Source organism: Penicillium nucicola (assembly GCF_028828085.1).
Source record: "Penicillium nucicola strain IBT 29836 chromosome Unknown utg000003l, whole genome shotgun sequence".
NCBI lineage: Eukaryota > Fungi > Ascomycota > Eurotiomycetes > Eurotiales > Aspergillaceae > Penicillium > Penicillium nucicola.
The window spans coordinates 2072714-2093899 of record NW_026643127.1 but is presented as its reverse complement, the minus strand read 5'-3'; the positions used below and the strand labels follow the sequence as shown (position 1 = coordinate 2093899).

At 45.5% G+C, this 21186-nt stretch overlaps 7 protein-coding genes across 7 annotated transcripts; 2 read left to right on the top strand and 5 right to left on the bottom strand.

Moving 5' to 3' along the window:
- Positions 1-324: 324 nt before the first annotated feature.
- On the top strand, positions 325-915 carry N7511_004344 (uncharacterized protein; the record flags this gene model as incomplete). Its single annotated transcript, XM_057126769.1, has 3 exons — positions 325-610; positions 658-801; positions 875-915. The coding sequence occupies 3 exons, from the start codon at positions 325-327 to the stop codon at positions 913-915; spliced, it is 471 nt and encodes a 156-aa protein (XP_056985659.1).
- Positions 916-1359: 444 nt separating this feature from the next.
- Positions 1360-1841, bottom strand: N7511_004343 (uncharacterized protein; the record flags this gene model as incomplete). The annotated part of the gene is made up of 2 exons (XM_057126768.1): positions 1360-1680; positions 1737-1841. 2 exons carry the CDS (start codon positions 1839-1841, stop codon positions 1360-1362), a joined length of 426 nt encoding a protein of 141 aa, XP_056985658.1.
- A 3407-nt stretch (positions 1842-5248) lies between these two features.
- Positions 5249-6079, bottom strand: N7511_004342 (uncharacterized protein; the record flags this gene model as incomplete). Its single annotated transcript, XM_057126767.1, has 1 exon — positions 5249-6079. One exon carries the CDS (start codon positions 6077-6079, stop codon positions 5249-5251), a length of 831 nt encoding a protein of 276 aa, XP_056985657.1.
- A 6993-nt stretch (positions 6080-13072) lies between these two features.
- N7511_004341 (uncharacterized protein) lies at positions 13073-13414 on the top strand (the record flags this gene model as incomplete). The annotated part of the gene is made up of 2 exons (XM_057126766.1): positions 13073-13118; positions 13209-13414. The coding sequence occupies 2 exons, from the start codon at positions 13073-13075 to the stop codon at positions 13412-13414; spliced, it is 252 nt and encodes an 83-aa protein (XP_056985656.1).
- A 2382-nt stretch (positions 13415-15796) lies between these two features.
- N7511_004340 (uncharacterized protein) lies at positions 15797-17508 on the bottom strand (the record flags this gene model as incomplete). The annotated part of the gene is made up of 3 exons (XM_057126765.1): positions 15797-16614; positions 16845-16901; positions 16956-17508. 3 exons carry the CDS (start codon positions 17506-17508, stop codon positions 15797-15799), a joined length of 1428 nt encoding a protein of 475 aa, XP_056985655.1.
- Positions 17509-17995: 487 nt separating this feature from the next.
- Positions 17996-18740, bottom strand: N7511_004339 (SANT/Myb-like DNA-binding domain-containing protein; the record flags this gene model as incomplete). The annotated part of the gene is made up of 2 exons (XM_057126764.1): positions 17996-18317; positions 18379-18740. The coding sequence occupies 2 exons, from the start codon at positions 18738-18740 to the stop codon at positions 17996-17998; spliced, it is 684 nt and encodes a 227-aa protein (XP_056985654.1).
- Positions 18741-20194: 1454 nt separating this feature from the next.
- Positions 20195-20808, bottom strand: N7511_004338 (uncharacterized protein; the record flags this gene model as incomplete). Its single annotated transcript, XM_057126763.1, has 2 exons — positions 20195-20307; positions 20367-20808. The coding sequence occupies 2 exons, from the start codon at positions 20806-20808 to the stop codon at positions 20195-20197; spliced, it is 555 nt and encodes a 184-aa protein (XP_056985653.1).
- Between the last annotated feature and the right edge of the window lie 378 nt (positions 20809-21186).

The following is a 21186-nucleotide window of genomic DNA, read 5'->3' as shown; positions in this document are numbered from 1 at the left end:
TAACCACGGTATCACTAGTATCAACTGCGTGTGGGTCTGAATTCTCCAAAGCTTTTGCTCCTTATTAACAAAGCGAAGGGCATTCTCGATAGCAGGAGCAACAATTGGACTTGATGAAACACCGGTTACAATTCAAGCTAATTTCTCACAATTTATTCCGGAATTTCTTTCAAATCTCGATCCAATTTCAAGCAATCCCTTGGCTGCGGCAAATTACGACGAAAGTGCCGCAGTTTCAAAGTCAAATACTGCAGAGCTCATAGAAGACAGAAAACGTGGAAGTGGTATGGTAGACCAGGCATTCTCAGAAGCAATACTGATATCATGTCTTTAGAGATACCCAGCAACGCCAAGAAGGAGCATGTCGTTGTAGCAGAGCAGGCCATATTGGCGCTCGTTCGCCGAACACGACTCTCCCAACCTTCTCGTCGCACTCTGAAAGAGCTCTATGAAGCTAGCTTCAATAGCCTCCACGCTAGAATGTGTCGAGACCTTCTTTACAAGTGGGTAGCTATTATGAGGAATGCGAAAGGTTCGCTAAATGTAGAGAGACCAAGCTGGTGGCCGGAGAGCGTCCGATACACGTCTGCTAGCAAGTTGCGTGGCCCCGGTATGTGCGCATGAAACATGATATTTACACTCACTAACACCTCAAAGAGATCAAAGCGGTTCTCTTCCATCTTTTCTATGGAGAAGACAGCTATGTGCCGCTTAGAGCGTTCTACACCGCCTGCAGAGACATTAATATTAGTAAAACGGACCAAAAGACTTTATCATGGACTTTCTATATTCGGAACGTTTGTAAGACCGATACGATGCTACGTGGGTGCCCACCAGCTCTGCACTTTTTTAAGCATCAGCTGACAAGAAACAGGCCTACATGAGAACACTGCATTCCCGAAACAGGCGCATTGAACATTCCAATGTGACATGAAGCCTCTTCGAGCAAAGCGCGGAACGACCAGGTATATGGCTCATTACAGATCAATTTCACAAAAAATTGAACAGCAGAATAATAATTTTGATACGTAGAAGTATTAGGAAGGAATGCAGTTATAAACATTTGTTTGTCCTGTTTTTTGTTTTTACTACAGCACAAAAGAGACTACTTATCTTCTTCGACGAGTGGTCAGCGTAGATGAAAAACAAACACATACTGTGCAAAAGAATATTAAAATTTGAGATAGGACCGAATATATCACAGGACTAAACTCAGTAAATTGTTATGGGTTAGAAAATTTCACTTGCAAGCATTGAACAATTGCTACCTATCTCTATCTGAATTGTCAAACAGGAAAAGGTCCGTAAAACACTGCCCTCCGAACCCGTTCACCAAAACCCCAGCTAGCACAATTTGTCTCAGCTGTGATTGCAGAAGAATTCCATAAAGCTTTTTGGGTCCATATTTCCGTTGGCGAATTTGCTGTTGCGTGTTACGGAACCACCCTCGAGGCTGTGCTTTTCGACGACGACTGAACCGATTCTTCTGTCTTCGTAAACGCTACCGTTAATCACTTGCGAGCTATCATCAATTTTGGTGGCGTTGCTAGAGTGGTGTGTAGCTGTATATCCGATTAGCTGCTGCATCAAAACCGTGCCTGCAAAATCAGAGACGACGGGAACGGCGGTTGTACCCCTCATGTTTCTATGGTCGTTTTCTCCTACTGCAGACGAAGTACACTGGTTAAAAAATTCAAGTCAGTCGAAATAATTGAAAAAGTAGTGTTAAAACCTACCGTAGACTCCGTAAGTAACCCTCGCGGTTCCTGATAGGATGTAACGGTCGGTCGAACATCATCATTACCATCATCATGAGAACTTTGGACTGTGGCTTGGTTCATACTGAGAAATTCTTCTGAAAATAAGCAAAGAAACTGTAATTTGATTTATTCCTTGGGTTGGTGCAGAAAAGGGAAGTGGACGGACAAGTCCACTTTAAATAACTTTGACCACTGGTAAATACAAAGTATGCCGTAAGTTTCCTGCATCATTTATTACGCTGAAAACAGCTACCTACTCAAGCCCGAAGTAGCCAGTGAGAACCCTCGGCAGGCGGATCCAACAGCATACGCGAAGCGAAGGTTCAGACCACGTAATTGTCGGTTATCTCGGACCCCTTGACTAGAAAACAGCAATGGAATTTATCGTATAAATTACCTCCACTAGTGACGTGCTATCAGCCAGGGGGTAGAGCCGGTTTGAGGAGAGACCGGCGCTCGTGTTTAACACCGTCTTTGCACAGGGTAGCATTGCTCATTTTCCTGTGAAACCAATCCTCGAGGTAAAATAATAACCTAATTCTCCTTGACACTGAGGTGGCTTCAGCAGCGAAAAGGCCTTAGTATGCTGGAATAGCCAACAAGGACCAACTTGCGGGTGGATCACATCATTTGACTTGCTATTTGGACAAATAGAAGTTTTATACCACGGATTTCGATTCTGTCTCGGTACCTCCGGCTATCCTATCTGACCAAGATCAGACTAAATTGTCTCCCCTGGGGTCCGCCCTAATCTGTATCTTAAAATGTGCGCATGTCCTGCTATGCCTATTATCTCCTGCTCTGAGTAACAGATCTCTACGCATCTTGCCGGAATGTCTAGTGTGCTTTGAAAGCTTCATCTGTTGCATATCCCTCTATACCGTTACTTGCCTGTTCTCTTAATTACGTGATATATGCCTGGAACACAGAGAATATTTCTCTCTCCTACGTGCCCGCACAGAACGCTGGGTCCATGGTTATGATCTTCAACGTTGTGAGAATCTTCATAGAACTTCATATTGAGATTTTTGCCCGGCCTGGCAGTAGGATAATGGAAAATGATTTATTCAAGATCTAGTCACACTCTGGCACTGTGCAAAGCAGTCTGTGGGGTGACACCGGAATTGGTTGGCGTTTCGGGGCTTTGCTGGTCGAGGGAAGGTTAGCGCTATATTTTCTGGAGCAAGGAATCCGGAGAGGATAAGAGAAGGATGAATACCGTGATTATCTGCTGTAAAAATGACCACAGGATCCTTGCTTTGGAATTGGAATGGCATCATTCTCGTCTCTCGGGTGGAACGTCGTAGCACCATATTCGCAAGTAGGACACCTTTGGGCAGCGGATAAGATTCGATATCCCAATGCTCTTCCAGATGATTCGAACGCGGATTGAAAGTCAGATCAAGCTCAGCTCAAACTGAATCGTGGGCGAGTAAGAAGACTGGAGCGAGGAAAAGCGTGGAATCTGACCCGCTCCGCTTGGACTAGACTGAATCTGGGCCACAGTCATCCATGAAATGGGATAGCCTGGAAATTCCTGCCTGGACGCGTCAGTACCATTTATACCATCGGAAGGCCGGATATGCTGGCCGCGACTGGCCCGAGAAAGAAGGCAGATTCTGACCTACAATCGGCTCATCCGCCGGTAAATTAAGCGTTACTTTGCGGCGCTGTGAGTTCTGTCTCTGCTTGCTTTTTCCTCTGCGAAAGCTATGTTCTTCTCGGTATGCTACGCCTGTGAACTTGCTGTTGTGATTGTATCTGGTAACTTACTTCATCATGCTCATTCTTTTTCCCTCCCAAGAAAGACAGATCACGACCAGGGGTCAGGGCACGCTTACACATTCAGTTCAACCTCCTGGCTACAACCATCGTTCAGAAGCTGGAATGTTGGCGAGGCTCTTCCTTTCACCTCCGACCACCGAAGCGATTCCCACCGACCGAAGCGACTTTCGAAACCCAACCCACATCTGGCTACACCTGGAGTATCATGGGCATGCAACCCAATGGAGCCAGATTCTATTTGAACAATGAATGGAAACTCAGGTGAGGGTGGAGCTGGTCTAGAGGTGATAGACTCTTCCAATCGCACGTCTTCGTACAGGATAGCATTCCGAATCTTCCTGTGAAAACAGACTTCATTTTCTTTTTGGCACTACATGGCTTGAGTTGCGCCAAAAGACCCTTGTATCCTGGTATGTCCATTGCAAAACAACAGGTCCGTCAGATGATTAATGAGTTACTTGAACAACAGTTCCTATTAACGTTTTGGAACCTGTACCGATACCTTCGGTTAATCCTATCCGTGGTCAGAACAAACTGCCCTCAGCCCACTGTCTTCCATTGAGTCACACAAAATTTATGATATAAGCCGCGTGGACAGCTTCAAAATAGCTCTTCCCCTGTACAACACTCTCTTTGCCGGCTGGCTAAACTCTTTACTAGATTATCCATTCCGAAAGCGCCCCTGCTTGCTTGTCAAACAGTCACTGTTCCGATATGGCTCAAGGCATTGCTCGATGCCATCATCACAACAACCCACGATCCCAATACCGCTCCTCCACGTATCCTACGTCCCACAATTCCTGATCCCAATATTAGTCCTGAGTTCTGGCCCTCTGTAAAATCACCTGGTGCCAAATCAACGCCGCCTAAGCCGCCTACCCACGGAGACCTACCCACGGAGACCAACTGATGAACGAAACATACAATCCGACAGACCGAAGAGGCAGGTAATTGGGGTGTCACGATCTCGGAGTGGATTTTCCCGATATTGAAAATGCGCTTTGCAACTCGGTAAAACTGCCGAGAAAAAGAAGACCAAATTGTGTCAATACCCATGGGATAGAAGACTCTGCTCAAAGATGCCTGGCGTGCTGCCGTTACCTATTTTAGGTCTATCGGATATACATGAATCAGAGCTCGGTACAGTGAGTCAGCTTTTGAAAGCGCAGCATCCACCAGGTTCTATTGCTAATATGCCGTGCATCAAAGCTAGCCCGTCAATTCATCGAAGGCTGTCCTCTTTCCGTTACTGTCTATCCTGGCTTCTACCGCGGCGATGCTATGGATGGAGAACCCAAAACATAACTCGATATACTCTAAGCAAATATAATCTTGCTTCGCATGTGCTTATTTGCACTAGCAAGGCATGCCGCAATAGCAGCCTTTTTGGTTGCTTTCATTGAAACACGACTGTCAACCCACAGGCATTGTAGTGTTTGTAACGCATACCATTCATAGCAAGAAGCTGCTAATTTTGAAATATATACTGAAGGTACCGACCACGAAGGACCAACCCGATAATTCCCTCTTCTTTCACCTCCGATGTCTCTGAACAAAGCATGCCAAATCCATTGTCCCCACCAGTCTCATCAGCCTGTCTGCTCCGTGTTCGCTCCTCGTTAGAGAGTCGTTCGATTCGAAACTATATAACAGCTACGGACACGACCATCCAGAATACGCAAGCAACAGGGATATCTTTCCGCTCAAGACTCAAAAAAAGGAAAAAAGCTTCCACCAAAAGAATCCGCGTTTGCTGCCGTAACTGAGTTATACAATGGCGCATGATACACTGGTTCAACCGCTGAGACGGGTGCGCCAGTGCCAAACGAGTTATCAACGGAAGATATTGGCAAACTTTCGGCATACCACTGATCTTCCTCAAATAGGTGGACATTTCTTTGTAGATCTTGTTCAGTTCCATAGAGGCAAGGAACTACTGGGTACAAGAAATGCACCACAAGCGGGGGAGGTCTCAATGGCACCAAAAGGTTGAGAATAATTTTTTCAACATCGAAGCTGCAACCTTCTAGTAGCTCTCCCGAGCCGTCTTCCTCTAGCCTCTCTAGAGCTTTGACGTTAGTCCGGTAAACGAACTTGTTGATGGCTTCGACAAACTCGTCGTGTAATTTGACCAACTGAGCTTGCTTCTGTGGCCAGTTCAAGCTGTATTTAGCTGCATCAAGTGTTTGAAATTCTTCATGGAGTTTTGTGAGGGCATCGATCGTCTCTTCGGTCAACTTAAAGGCCATCTCGTTCTGTGAGACCATGTCAACATACAGGACATATGCTTCGATGTGAATCATCTCAAGTGTGTTCTCCAACATCACCGAGGACAAGGACCATATTGCGCTTTCCGATTCCAGTTTCTCAATGAGAAAGCAGGTTTGCTGTTTGAGACTGTTCAAAGGTTGCTGAGGCTGCCTCACTTGCTTCAGAATCTCTATCAACCAGGGGATTCTTTTATCCAGCACTACTATGGGCCGCGCTCGGGGCGTAAAGGCGGCAGCAGAAGAGGGCAAAATGGTAGTCGGCATTTTCAATAGAAAGTCGAGGAGTGTTTCGCGGCAAATATACGTTGGGCTTTAAGTAATGTCTTAAGAAGCACCATCAACGTTTACTAAGCCAATTTCTCGACCACGTTACCCCAAAGCGCCCAGCGTATTGCGCTGTATTGGAAAGCCTTTGTATTGAAGCTAAGTGGGACTGTGTTTGACCCCGTAGTAGCATGTGGCCAGGCGTTGGCCTGTGCCCTTGTGACTCTGGAACTTGGGTCATGGCGCGCCTAGAGTCACAAGCGTCTTGCGCAGGATTCAAACTCAATTTCTCACGCAAATGAATTTGCAATAGTGCATCGTAGGCTAGGTAGACAGAGCTATCCGCATATGGAAAAGGAGCGGTATTCAGTGTCCTGTGCCCGAAGAACAGGGCGGTATTAGTTGGTCTCTACCCACCAGCTGATTAGGGGGAAACCTCGCATGCTTCCTTTCTTCCGGCGTGCAAACCCTTGGCATGAAATCCTGAGTCGATTCGTTTTTACCTATTTGATAACCCACATTCGTGGAGAAGCCTAGGATAGCCATTGGCCTTCCCGCTATCCCTTCTTCTCTTTTGAAGACCACCATAAGGTTCCGACCTTAGCCCAAAGCAGTTGTAACATCTGCTAGGGGTTGGAAAGGCGAGTCTTTCCCTCTGATTGAGTCTTTTCGGGACCTCTAGTGTACGCATCAAATTCGATTACCCGAATATATTGCCTCTTCAAAGCCTTCGCAACACATCAGCTTCTCTCCGGAAAAGATCTGCTGTCCTGACTTGAATTCACTCCTGAACAATTTGAGGATTCGGATGCCTTGAGATCATGACGAACAACATCAAATATCAGCCACTTGATCAGGTTTACCCTGCCTCGCCATTTATATGGGTATATCCGGAGAACTTTACCACATCTTCAGCCGAGACCGATCAATCTAGTACCGCGTCGAACCAACTCAGCGATTTTCCGATCAACGTCCAGCATCAAAATGACATTGAAGCACGTCATATCTCCTTCCAGGTCAAATCGGTTGGCAATTCTCTTTGTGATGGCATGGATACTTTTCGGGAGTCCGACGGGGACGCCCACCCAAGGCCCACAAACCACTCTATTGCAGCCTCAATGCAGAGGGCACATTTCAACGGTATGCAGAAATTCTCACGAGGGACGATAGAAATTGAAGAAAGGCCGCAGAATGAGTAAGAAAAGAGCATCCTTTACCATGATATAGCTAACACGTGATTCATACAGGAGACAGTGGATAGAGAAAGCTACCGGCTATGTTCCCTCCCAGCCCAACGAGTCGACACCCCAGTTTGTGCAGTCAATTAAGAGATACCGGCTGCCATCACCCAACTCCAACCATCGCAATTCAAAGGGGATCACTTTGTCATGGGTCAATTGCCGACTTTCGACGGATGAATGTGAAGCATTAAAGAGTATACTGACAAGATTTAGATCGAATGGCACTCGTTTTCGAAGGTATTTCTATTGTGATGTCCTACGGAGCTTGGATTTAAATACATGTACACATATTCTGTCACTCTGGATGTGGGCGATGGGCCCCTTAGTGCCAGAAATTTCATCTTCGGGCACCGGTTCAATGGATTCAGAGAGACATGGTATGTGACTTCAAGATAAATTTCCGAAATCAGGGACTGATTGCCCCAGACACCCGCAGAGAGCTCTGTTACATATTGCAAGGGAGCCACAACGCAAAGCTTCCGTTTCTGAAGCTCCGTGAAGCTCTGTACTCTTCTGGTATTGAGGTCCAACATATCCATGAGGTGGAAAAGCTCCTGCTTCTACGTGAAATTGAGGAGCTGGAATGGTAGGAACTTTTGGTCCACTGCTGTGAATATTAGGGCTGATTCATTTTAATGACGCAGGGAACACGATCTTTCAATCAACAGCCTGAGACACACCTTTCAATGAGCTACTAGAGCTTTTCAACCAGGTGTGGCTGGCTTAACATGTGACAATGGGGAACATACTTGGAACAGAAATACTGGAACAATCTGACTTGCAATTCCGCAATGTTACTTCTTCGCGTGCAATTATGCTTGTATCATAGTCTAGTAGTCTAATTGTCAGAATAACTCTCCTTTTCGGACGACCGTCTATGCTGGTGTTATGAATTCGGTCAAAGACAAAAGATTGGGCTCTTGATATCAACACAGTTGCTATAATCTCTCCCTTTTCATTTCTTTGTATGAAGAATAAAAAAATCAGTGATTATTTCTTCATCTTTAACTATCTTGGTATGCAGTCGGAGTATACCTCATTGTCACTCTTACTCATACAGAAGGGTCGTGCGGAAATGCAACTCTGCAAGGTGATTCAGCGGGTGGAAGTGCGCTCCTCTAGTTGTCTCTGGCTGATAATTGCATGCCCACTGTATCCGAGAGCCTGCTTAGATGGCGGAAACCGACCTGCTGATTGGTATATTCTTCAATTGTTGCGCTTCCCCCCAATGAACCTCATAGTCTATTCTCCGCTAGTCAACCACCTGCACATCAAGGCCATCAGTTAGCTTTTTGGAGAAAGCTTAGAGCCATCTGTTATTGACAGGCGAGCCTCTGTTGGTATCGTGCGAGGGGCTCGATTTGAAGCGGAGATTATTTCGGAGGACCACAGCTTCTCGACATAACGGGGAGGAATCGACCGGGGGAGCTTTCTCTCGAGGTTGGATATTCGGGGATATCTATAGATAGATGTCAGTATTATAGAAAAGTTGAACTTTTCTCCAGTGTCCAGGAGGTACGCACCTCACTCTGAAACTGATATGACGCAGGCGTGATTGAGCCAGAGGTGGTTTGGATCTCATGTTTCATCTCGCATTCTCGCATTCAAGGCCAGAGACAGTGGACAGTGTGCAAAAGAAAGCCGCGCCGAAAGAAAGAAGCAACTTTGCGAAGATTTCTTTGCGCCTGAGTGTAGGAAGTCTGAGGTGAGGTGGTACGCTCCATCTGCCGTCATGTTGTCCACAGTATTCATTACTCATGCCACACGTCCACTGGCTATTGAGTGAATTGTTGGCGATGAAAAGCTTGAATCATACGTACATTGTCAAGGCTGTCAGCCCTTCATCTTTGAAACCAATCTCTTGCGTGGGTAAAGGTCTGGATCGGGACGGACAAAGGTGTTCCGGCTAACTCAGGCTGCCCCTTCAGCACCTGATCTCGGGTTATTAAACCCATCCCACCAGCCATCTGTTGCTTTCAGCCACCGAAGAAAGAGTGAAATCTTGTGGAGTCTTGGTCCTCTATTCTCTTCATATATTCAGGTAAGATTCAGGTCTTTGCTTTTCGCCATCTCAACCAGACTGATTGTCTTTCCCGTCGATTACTTCGTCTCTAGAAAGTTGCAAGCTGACAGCCATATTCTCGAGTATAGTGCAAGCTTCGCGCATCCGATCCTCCAGCTCACTGATCTCGAAGAGCTCAGCCCACCAACGCCGTATGGTGCCTCGCGTCAAGCCTTCACTCGACTGAACCTTGCTGTTCATTCAGTATACACGCAGCAGCGGAAGCCCCTTTCACCTTACGGAACTCGCTCGAGCATAACAGCCTCAAGGAAAATTATGCTGCTGAAACTGCGAAGGGAAAAAAGCCTACTTGGCTATGGTTGCTAGAATGCATGATGTTTGATATTCCAGGTCTGTTTCTCTTCCTATGGGCTTTCCGTGAGAAAACCATTTCGTCGTCTGTTGACTGCAACGTGACTGAGATCTTCAATCGGTATCTATTAAAGAGAATTTAAGGACTCAGAGTACATTACACACAGTCTTCGTCTCGGCTACCATTGCCTACAACCCTCCTTTCGAAAGCATCATTTCTGTTCCCCAATTTCACGATCCCACCCCTCTCGCCGACTCGCCCAATAAAGATTGTCCTGCTCGCGAGACATGGATGGAAGCAATGGATAATAAAGCGAATCACTTGCCTTTCTCTTGGCTGGTCGAAAGAGATCAGGGGACATAATCAGCTACCATCGAAACCCTCGATGTCTGTCGGAAGGCCAAAAGTGATTTGCAGAGACCTATATCTATTCCATAGGCTGCATAACTGGCGCCTCAAAAGCTCAATGATGTAGAGGAGTATATTCAAATTACTTCTCGGCTGTATATTTGTTTCAACAAGTTCACAGGGTTTTTATCTCGATACTCGTCCTGTTCTCAATATCAAGCTCGGTCATGCAGGTCGCGTATAACAGTAACAGCCTTCGCGTCAACACCCCATATTGCGATGACTGTCTTGTAAAGATAAGCGTTCAGTGCTGGCTCAGGATTGGACGCCGATAACTTTTCTGTCATTGCTGTTGTCAATTCCAAAATCATGCTTTGACCCATGGTTTGCTGCGAATATTCCTTTGAGCATTTATAACAGCTGATATAAATATAGATGTCACCGCCATAAGGATAAGCCCACTCGCACATTCTGAGGTTCCCGCATGGGACAGTTCCGTTCACATCAGGAAAAGAAGACGTAAAGTTTTCCCCACAGGTCATGCAAACGATAGTGGTAAGCTTGTTTCGAGTACCAGTAAATTCAAGGACCGCTTCAATAAGAGATCCGGCATATTATTCACGTCATGCATCTGCTCGACCATTGTTGCAAACAGACCAGTGACTGAGCTTGCGGTGGTCAATATCGCTCTTTCGTGACATTTGTTCTGGGAACTCACATCCAGAGGCCGAAGAGCTAAGGACTGGATCAGGAAAAGCCTCCTCCTGGTGCAGCAGAGCGTTTGTGAAGGTTCACCAGGCTTATTGGTAGAAGGAGTGTTTTACTATACGGTGGACCTCGCATTCAGAAAATCGGATCAAGGGTCAGTGCTCTTACCAAGACCCATTCAGCTAAGCAAAGGTATGGTATGGTCTCATGCTAGTAAGGATGCTCCACAGTATTCTGACTCGTAAGTTACGTACTTTTGTGTTATAGCCGAGGTGGAGACCGAGTCCAGTTATGGTAAAGCTCACAGAGTTGGCGACAATGCCGAACTAGTTTATATTCAATCCAGTACCCTTCTCCTCCGTGTGTGTTTTCCGACCAGCATATCTGAGGATCCAATCCCCAACGAATTTCGCCCCGGATCCAGTCAATACATCTGGTATTTTCTCGCCATTGGCTATTTGGAATATATCTTTGGGCCAAACAACACAATTAGCACATTCGTTCAGCCTCGCCCAGCGACGACTACTTTTTGACGAAAGTGGGAATGGCAGTTCATACAAAGTAAGGAGTGGCAGCCGATTTTATGTCACCTTGGAGCGCATATTGATGAGACACTCACTCTCCAGTGCCAGTGCTACTGAACCAAACCTTGTGGCAGCGCCGTGTACGTCTCGCCTACCTGGTCAGTCCTGAACCACTGTATTTTGAGCCACTATTGAAACCTGCAGGCCCCCCTTGGTCCCTCCTGTCAAACTATTTGCATTCGCAATTTGATCCCCCTCAACTGTCGGTTCATTGTCCCAGGTCTTGCCGAGAACCAGAACAACAACAGTCAGTCCTCTTCTATCCACAAAAAGATCGTTGACTTACAGCCCTCATCCATCTAGGTTACCAGTCGACATGTGAGTAGAGTGAATTTTATGAGAATATTTCCATCTTACAATATCATAGGAGTCATTCATCTACCAAATTACATGCACCCTTCCCGGTAACCGCAGGATTGGCAGATAATTCGCAACCGATACATACTTTTGACTGCGAGCCTCAAAATTCAGTGGCGCTTTGGAATAGAAGCCTTTCCAACCCGCCAGGTTCAAATGCTTGGTCCTCAATTATCCCCATTTCCGCCCTACCAGAAACCAGTGCTGTTGTGTGTCAAAGCCAGAGAGACAAATTTGATCACCATTGCTCACACCAACCTTCAAATTCCCAAGGTCATGGCAGCAACAGTTTCAATACCGGGATCAATCCCCAACTGGCCTCTGAAGGTATTTCTTTTATTCGGCAACTGAAAGAAGAAAGCCAAAATGCCAATGTATGCTGGGAGGGTGGTTGCAATGGCCGTACGTTCTCAACTTTCAGCAATCTTCTCCGTCACGAACGAGAAAAACATAGAAATGGCAACAAAGTGGCATGCATGTTATGTGGCTGTACATTTACTCGTACGACTGCTCTCAATGTTCACCTAAAGAATAAGGTTTGCTCAAAACCTAAGCGAAAGAGGCCCTAAGCCTCAATGATCAACTTGGTGTTTTCAGCCACGCAGCAATATACAAATATTATTCCAAGTTTCGCTTCCTGGCCTGATTTATCATCTCGTATCTCTTCAGATGTGAAAATGTTCGGAAGCTGTGTAGTTGGTTCCTTTGAACAGAATAAGACCTTCTGGTCGTCATTATTTCGAGCATTGCTATTTTTTCCAGTGAAGCAAAGCTAACAACCCATTTTGGACGCCGTGATGGTGTAAAAGCGAGCAGCGAATACTTGGTAGTGTACATTATCAGGTGGGAATTGGCGAAGGTTGAAAATTGAAATAAACGTCATGAAGCTGCAGCTCCTGACGTTAATTACAACCTAAATCTTGTACTCGAATCAACGGTACGAGATTGATCGAGTAGCAAATGAACGTTAGATGATAACCACTCTGCTTTTTGGGCCTATAACCCTGCAGTCGCGAGTAATTTGGATGGGCGAGAAGGCATGATCGATTTCAACGCTCCTGGGAACAGTGGTTGTCAATCATGAAAACACAAATCTAAGGGTAAGTTGATTCAATGACAGAGAGTAGGGTTTTGCTCCATCCTCGTTCCTGGGAGCTAAAAGATCCACATTGGGTCAATTCAAATGATAGGGCTGTCCAAATGTTCATTTAGATATATTATTGCAATTTTAAGCCGCTCGGTCTTTACGCTTCTCAATACTTTTGCTGGCTTTTACTGATTAATATCACCTTTTCCACTTTTCCGCCTCTTACCACAGATCTTTCTGTGACATATCGCATCCATTTCAATACGAACTACCTCGCGTTGTTGCGCTTTATCATGTGCACAGAAACCTTTGTCTTCAAAGACCCAGGACGCTACCAAAGTATGTCGATATTGACTTCGGAGTTCATTCCGCCATCAGACTCCGATACACATTGTGCTTCAGTTGAAAACTTTCAACCCTTTTCTCTAGCCACCTCTACAGTGGACGACTTCGAAACTCAATTTTTAACCGCCAACCCGTATGGTGACAGCAGCGATGTTTGTCGGGACACACTAGACAAATTACAGAGCGATATGCAGCCTTCAGCACCTCAGAGCCATATTCAGCGGCCACCAACCCCTCCACTTCCTTTGTTCTGGGTTGGGGATGACAATACTTTCAATGGTAGGAATTGATTCTTGGGGACAAACGCTATTACTGAATGCTAACGCACTTAATAGAATCAGCTCACATCGCCGAAGCTACGCTGGTCTGCAATCCAGCCGATATAGTCTTGACCCCATTGCCATATCCTTTCCAGGCCAAATATCGGGCAGATGAGACGACTAGATTTCATATGTCTGCTGGTGATAATCCCCCTGCAAATTCACATATTTGCCGAGGTCCGCATTTTTCAAACATTCTCGACACTCTACCTCAAATCGAACCGGACTTGGGACTTAACCCAACCTTGACGGAAAAGACCATCCGGAATTCTTGCAATGCATTTAAATATGATGATGTGAATTCCACTTTTCCTGATGGCGCCGTCATGCCACCACACTGGATATCTTCAAATCAAATAGAGGATAGCCTTGACTATCATCGGAAACAATTGCTTGCTCGACCTCTATCACAAAATCCATATGAAAACCTTACCTTGACCACTAAGTTCGCAGAGCCGTCAGGGGACTGGGGATTCTGTTATTTGTCAAATGAACCAGAGCCACGAGAATATGGATCAGCGTCGATGCTTGATCACTTTTTCACCCTTGGCAATGTGCAATCGAAGAATGTTGGCCTTCTCCATCCGAATGACACTGGCGTTATTGCGCGGGAGAAAATGCAGGAATCACGTTATCCAAAGACGAAAGAAGCTTCCTTTTCTGGGTTTGATGATACTGTTCGCAATAATCAAGCTGTCCAGTATGAGTGTGGCTTTATTAGTCCATACACTGGAGAGCCTTGCAAAGACATCTGCTCCCGAGTATATGACTAATATATTCGTACAAAATTGATCACTTGGGAATGTGGGAAACTATTGAGTGCCATTTTATGCCGTTTTTAGTCAACTATAGGGTATAAATAGGGCGTATTATCAAAGCGTACATGTGAGAGGCAATAAGAACGATGATTTAGAATGATATTTCTGGGTACAAAAAGCTACCATATTGATGGAGGTGATGGAGGTCTAGCCTTTAGTGCTTAAGCTCAGCATGGATATAGTGAAATATGGTGGCCATCTATCTAGTTCCTCGGTGTGTCTGTCTAGAAATGCATGCAGTTTTTAGGCTTCAAGTCTTCAATCAAATTGTTCAGATACCACAAAGACCATTATTATTCATATACTGTCTTGTTGATGCTTTTGATCGGCACTTCCCGTTCCGTGTTTCTTGTGCGGCCTGTTCGTTTAGGATGAAGAGCGACTAAATAATATGGTTTTCCAATAACTTCATGTCTGCATCAAAGACAAGGCAGTGAATTCCGCAAGTCATTGTAAAGTTCGAATGAGACTTTGCTTTGACTATTCGATATATGAGTTGCACCTAGCTTGCAAAACCTGAAAGCAGCCGTTTTTAAGTTCATTCCAAGAAGGAAAAATTGATATTAACTAATTCTCTCATCCCCCTCCTCAGCGGAACTTACGTCGCCGCCGCTTCGCTAGACCTCTGTTTAGAGGCAGCAGGAGCTCCCACTGGTTTTGTTTGGACCACGACTCATACAACGTACACTGTTACTGTCATCCCAAAAAGCTCCCCGGCTACCAAAATTGCAGCTCAGCAGAAAGAACAGTCTGTTAATTTCTTATATCATGCTGAAGTATCCGAGCGTCAGAGATCAAGGCATCAATCTTCGTTCTCTTTAGACTCGAATCCTACGGCTGCTCCAGCTCCAGATCAGGATCAAGGCCTATATTCTGTGCAAACAGCAAGTCCTACAAGCTACGGCTATAGCAGCCCATGCTCTCAGTCAAATGCTTGCAAAGGCGATTTAACATTTTACAAAACTGCTAGATATGAATTCACCTAGTGCATGCGGAGTAACCAAAAATGGCGAGACTGACTTCGTTCTTGCATTGCCGCAGGGTCGTATGACAACAGGTGATTGTGGAAGAACTGTTCATATTGATTATGAAGGACGCAATTATGATAGCGTTGTTATTGGTAAATGCATGGAAATGTGATAACATGTCCATTGGTGTTTCCCAAGCTTTGTTTCGAAAGTTCTCGCCTTTGTAGAAGAGTCGCCTGTTTGGCGCAAAGTGGTACATTAGATAAAAGCTTGGTTAAGGCAAATAGCGTGATGAGACCCTTGAAGGCGAGCAGATTGGATCTTATAATCATCATTAAAAAGAATGAACGAACTATTTGTAGCTAGAAGAATTGAAACATGTTGCGGGTACACAGACACAACCATCGATCCAGGCCGAAGATGCGCCATATGAAAGTACGTTTCGTGGTATTCTGGGAATACTTGGACGCGCTTCATATACAGCAGTTTTACTCCTCTAGTAGGCGATATTCTGCGTCGCTGGTCCGAGGTAGCTATACAGTCATGCGTAGGTCTCAAAAAATGCGCTAGTTGAGGATCCTCCCAAGAAAACAAGGAGAATAGTTTGGGTCCCCAGCCTCGCTTGGATCAATGCTTTGCATATCCCCAATAGCGGAGGATCCGATTTGAGCCCTGGGCGTAGTCCATTGGGGTTGGCTTAATGGGGAAGATTTGCTAGGCCTTGTTGCTTGAGCAGATCGTACCGGTTGCTGCTTCCGCCGAGAAAGCCTGTCTGCTGTGTCTGGTACCTTGGAGCCCAAAACACTTTCCGTATCGAGCGAGATACAAGGCGTTCGTGATTCTTCAACATCGTTTGTTGGAGCTATTTTTGCGGACATGTCCGAATGAGTAGGTTCTATTCCTGGGACACCATCAAGTGTATCATCTTCAGCGGCGTTCGCTGACATATCATACTGAACATCAGCGTGAGAAGCATTTCCAGGTCGCTTTGATTGGGGCTCTGTTTGCATCGGCAGAACCTCTGTAGCGCTCTCAGGGGTCGGATAAGTGTCGTTCGGCGGAAAGGCCACAGCCAGTAGACTTTCCTGGTTAGAAAAAGAGCTCAATGAGCTCTCATTGCAGTCAGAGGTATTCGTCGTTTGGTCGTGTGAGATATCATGAGGAAGTGAAGGTTTTCCTTGGAGTCGAAGGGCCTTCTTTCGCTTGTTCTTTTCCTTGCCCTTGTTTTGATACCAAATAGCGTAAATACTGCTATGTTTCCGTCGGTGACCAAAATCTCGTTCAAATTCAAGCTCGATTTGTTTCTTTAAAAGATGTTTTCGAGCCTCAAACCATTTAGGAACAAGAATTTTGTGACAAGGGTTCCATGCTTTGCCGTTGTTAGCTGAGGGGCTCATATGTCAGCTTCATGTTTCGATTTCCTTAATTTGTTGCTCTCATACCCAAGTTCTTCGTTCCGCCCTTTGACGAGATTGTATTTTGCGTCTCAGTCACCACATGCTCTGAATAATCCGGAACCTGAGTTTCTGAAATCATGCTTTCTTGAGAAGCTATCGCGATAAAAATGAGTGAGCAATGTTTTCTTAGGGGCCGAATGAATTTGTTGACACATACAAAGTGAGTTCGCCTTTTCCTTCAATTTCTCTAGTAAGTTTTTGTTTGTTTCCACCACTAAGGCAAAGGTCATCAGTATCTTGAAATCAAGGGGTTAAGAGGATAGCATACATTCCAAGGCGATCTGGTTCCATGAATTAATTTCCGAAGATGCGAGAGAAAGCGTGTCCCTTTCCATCTGCACATCAGGTTCGTACGACAAGGGATGGATAAGCTGCTGGATGATGCCGGGTAGGAGAATATTGTGATCGAACTGGGATAATCCAACCGTAGCCCGTCGGCTAGAGATCCAGAGATGATAGGTCCCATCCTCTTGGGGCACGGGGTTGTAATTGGCATCAGCGACCTCAGACCAAGTTATGTTGTCTTTGCATGCGCTGTCGACTTCGATTAATTGCGGTCGTGGGCTTTTGAAGAGCGAATCTATGGTCTTGGCAATAGTGTTGCTCATGAGGGGAAGTCCAAGGTGTCGAGCAAGATGCATATTCTCATCAAGTACCCTGCTATAAGACAGAGAGAGTTCGAGGATTGAGCGAAGCTGCTCTTGCGAAGGAAGAAAATGTCTTCTTCGCAGATCCTCATTCCAGTCCAGGAAGGATGGTAATTTGTAATCTTTGGATCTTGGCTCCTCAGAAGTGGCGGCCAAGTCACTGACAGCTTCCATGTTTAGCGTAAATAAAGAAAAAAAGAGATGAATACGAAACGAGATTGAAGAGCCCGTAGATTCGAAGCGCAGAAATAAAAAAATCAAATCAGGCTGGCGTGCGGACCTTTATAGGGTATTATTCTCCAGGGGCTAGTTCGAAATGAGCATATCACGTGTGAGGACCAGAAATACAACTGAGCAGGTAGTATCGATCATGGCATATTTCCGATCATACAGCCCAAAATTACAAGGGACGTAAACATGTGCAAGTTTCGAATGCATATAGACATTGATTTTGTGAAACAGGATCGCTGGCAATTGTTCAATTCTCTCTGGTCATATCTATTACACTTCAACAAATGCCGTAAATATCATCGGAGGATCATTCATTCCCGACCCACCCTCGTCTAAAAGCTCCTAGAAGTCTTTCGGTGACACTCGAGTTCGAAGCTTTTGCAATGTACAGATCGAGGAAAGCAGCTTGTTTGAGTCGGTTTTCTCAACTTCACGACGACTGGATTGCTGGAAGCTGGTTCGCGATTGGACATGCAGAAAGGTTTGAAAGTACATCCTTTAGCGAGGGAAGTTGAATCGATGGCTTCTGGGTGTAAATAGTCCCGCCACTGCTCTCCAACATGTCACTGACAGAATTGCTCCCACTTTGGGTGCTAAAGCAGGATGAAAAATTCTCGGTATGATGTGAGGAGAAAATACTTCCGGTGCGGCGAGCGATCTCCTTATCCCTTAGCTCCCAAAACATACCCTCTGCTGCACGCGGCGGAACATCCATACCCTTAGCTATCTTTAACCATAGACCCGATCCATGTCTAAAAGGGGCAATGAAAAATTCAGTATCATAGAAGTATCACGGATAGACCAATGGCATACCTGAGATACTGTCGCACCAACTGGGTTTTTTTTGCGTCGTCCCAGTTGTCCCATCGCTGCAGGTAATTGTGATAACGGAGGCGGCAAGCAGTAGGGCTTCTCCCATTAAAATGCTTGCTGATGGATGACCATCCAACACGCTGATTTCGAAGCCGAACAATTGTCTTGTCTTCTTCAGGTGACCAGGCCTTTCGGGATGTGAGAGTCTGGGCGGTGGGTTTCTGTACCCTCGTGTCGTAGAAAGGTAGAACAGGGGCTTTTCGCATGTTGACGTTGCGCAACGAACATGGTGATGGATCGGAGACCAAGAAAGGAGCACCGGACAAATCCGGTTCATACGAGTGGCATGGTGTATGATACATCTTGATAAGTTCAAAAATTTGGGAAGATGAGAGAGGCCGAGAAATACAACAGGGCGTAAGTTCTTATTGCGGCTAAAAATACAGAGGTGGGCTTCCTCAACTTTATACTTGATATTGGTCATCGGGGCTTGTGCAGCGGTTGTGAGTTGGTTCCACCTTGAATCTTTTTTCCCAACATGACTGGTTAATTTAGCCAAGTTGTTAAAAGCACGTATCTACGACAGATATGGATGAGAGAAACGTTTTTGAACAAGATTGGGCAAGTTTCATAGAGAAATTTTCTATTAGTTATATTGAATGCTGAGTTGTACCGACTAATGGAGAAAATACTCGATGGCTTGGGGCAAAGAAATCTTGAGCTAGGAAGATGTTTCGACAGACTTTGCAGGCTTTCGAGGGTCTCGAGTATTGAGCACAATCCAAAGCGCCAATGCTATAAGTACGCCCCAGGCTTGCCAGGGGGAACTGCGGCCCAACTCAGCCTAGATAGCAAACGCGTGCTTCAAATGTTCATTTAGACTGGCAAAGGAGAAGAGCGGGATCTTTCGTGGAGACAACCATCTCGCAATGTTGAATATGGGTAAGGAATACAAGTTCCGGAGACACGGGAAAATTGACACGGAGGCCAAACTCTGTATGAATTATTTTCTGAGACTTATTTAAAGCAGCAATTTCCAAAATGCAGTTTAAATACGTTGTATTTTCATCTAGTGCCCACTCACAGGCATCATTACGGTATTTTACAATAGAAGCAAATCAGTCAATGTTTATTACGGATCATGGAGAGCGTCAGTATTTAACCCCCGCCGAAAAAGAACCATGGTTGCGTGAATGTGTCCCATCTTCCTCTGTTTTCCGTCTCCCTTATTTTTCATCTCCCACCGGCCCGAGAATCTCGCTTCCATTCAGGTGTCCCCAAAAAGGTGGGCATTATGGAGCCACGTTATGAGCGAACCGTGGAAACGCTTGAGCGGCGGCCCCCTAGACGTGGCCCCCACGCGGGGTGTGACAGCAATACATACAGTGATCATTCTTTCTGGCCATCAAACAATGCCATCTGGTGGCATGGTTGGCATACATTATGCACTAGCTTGTCCAATATCTCAACTTATTTCAGAGCCTAAGAAAGATTCAGTAAAAAGTGCGAATTGCCTAGAAACATCGGGCAGGCAAATGTGGATATCTTAGAGGCGACTAGGAAAACAATGCCTTCCGTAACTAGCTCCACCTGATTAGAGGCAGTCACGGAAAGTAGAATACATTAGGGCAGACTTGGAAACGGAGCGACTTGTTACTACAGCACTGTATTATAGAATACTTTACTTACAGTAACTAACCCGGAAAATAGAGTGGTATTTCTAAGAGATGTTGTTGACATCCATATAAAAACTTCGTATTAATACTGCTCACAAAGCGTCATGAGTTACACTTTCTGTCTTTCCCCTCTGCGTGCGTCATGGTTCCTCGTCCCTGTGAGAAATGCGCATGCGATGGATCATCTTCCAAAGTTGTGAAATAAACCTCGGCTGTTCACATCGTCGGAATACGGGCTTGGGGCTTATGTAAACTGGAAGGGCAGTCAGTAATTATTAAAGCGAGGTTCATGCTGGTTATATCTTGACCTACCCGGCGTGGCATTGTTTGGTGAAACTGCTGGCTGGGAATCTTCTTCATTGTGCGAGGCCGGTGCGGAAGCCTTGTGGCGTGGATTTCCATATTGATGCACCTGCCGCAGTAGCTGACGAGCCCATGGATCTGGAGATCTTAGTCGGAATGTAGGAGGGCGAGGAGGAAAGCCCTGTGGAAGCTTCTGCATTCGGTATGGAGTCCTACGGGCTCTGGTACGGGCTCGTGAAGTCGTTCTGTCTGAGATCGGCCGCCGTCTTCTAATCCCTTTACGAAGTTGATTGCGTTTGCCTCGCAGCGACTCGAATGATCTGTCTTTATCGTGTTGCTTGGAGTATTCTTTGGCCATTTCTTTCCATGACATCCAGTCGTATTCAGATAACCATGGTTCAAGGTTATCTTCCTCGGACTCAGTCCAAGGGAGGTATTTCTCCTTCGGCATCGTGGTAGATTTGCTATGTGCAAGAGTAAAGGAACAGACGTCAACTAGGAAATCACGCGATGGAAACAAACACTGAAATGGACGGGTGAAAAACGACAGACAGCGAGAATATAACTGATGTATACTCAACTCACCATTCCTACTTTGAACAAGGCGTCATTTGGGGGGCAGGCGGCCATAGCAAAACTCACAGCTCGCAAATAAATGAGGTTTAATAATGAAATACCCATTCAATACAGCCGGGCACATTGTATCGGTGATTGGATGCAGGGTAAAAAATGAAAATAACAATAAAAATAAATCATATTCTTTTTATTTCGGCTGAGCTAGTAGAATCATAGTATAGTAGCAAATGTGCAACTGGCTTGATGCCCACTT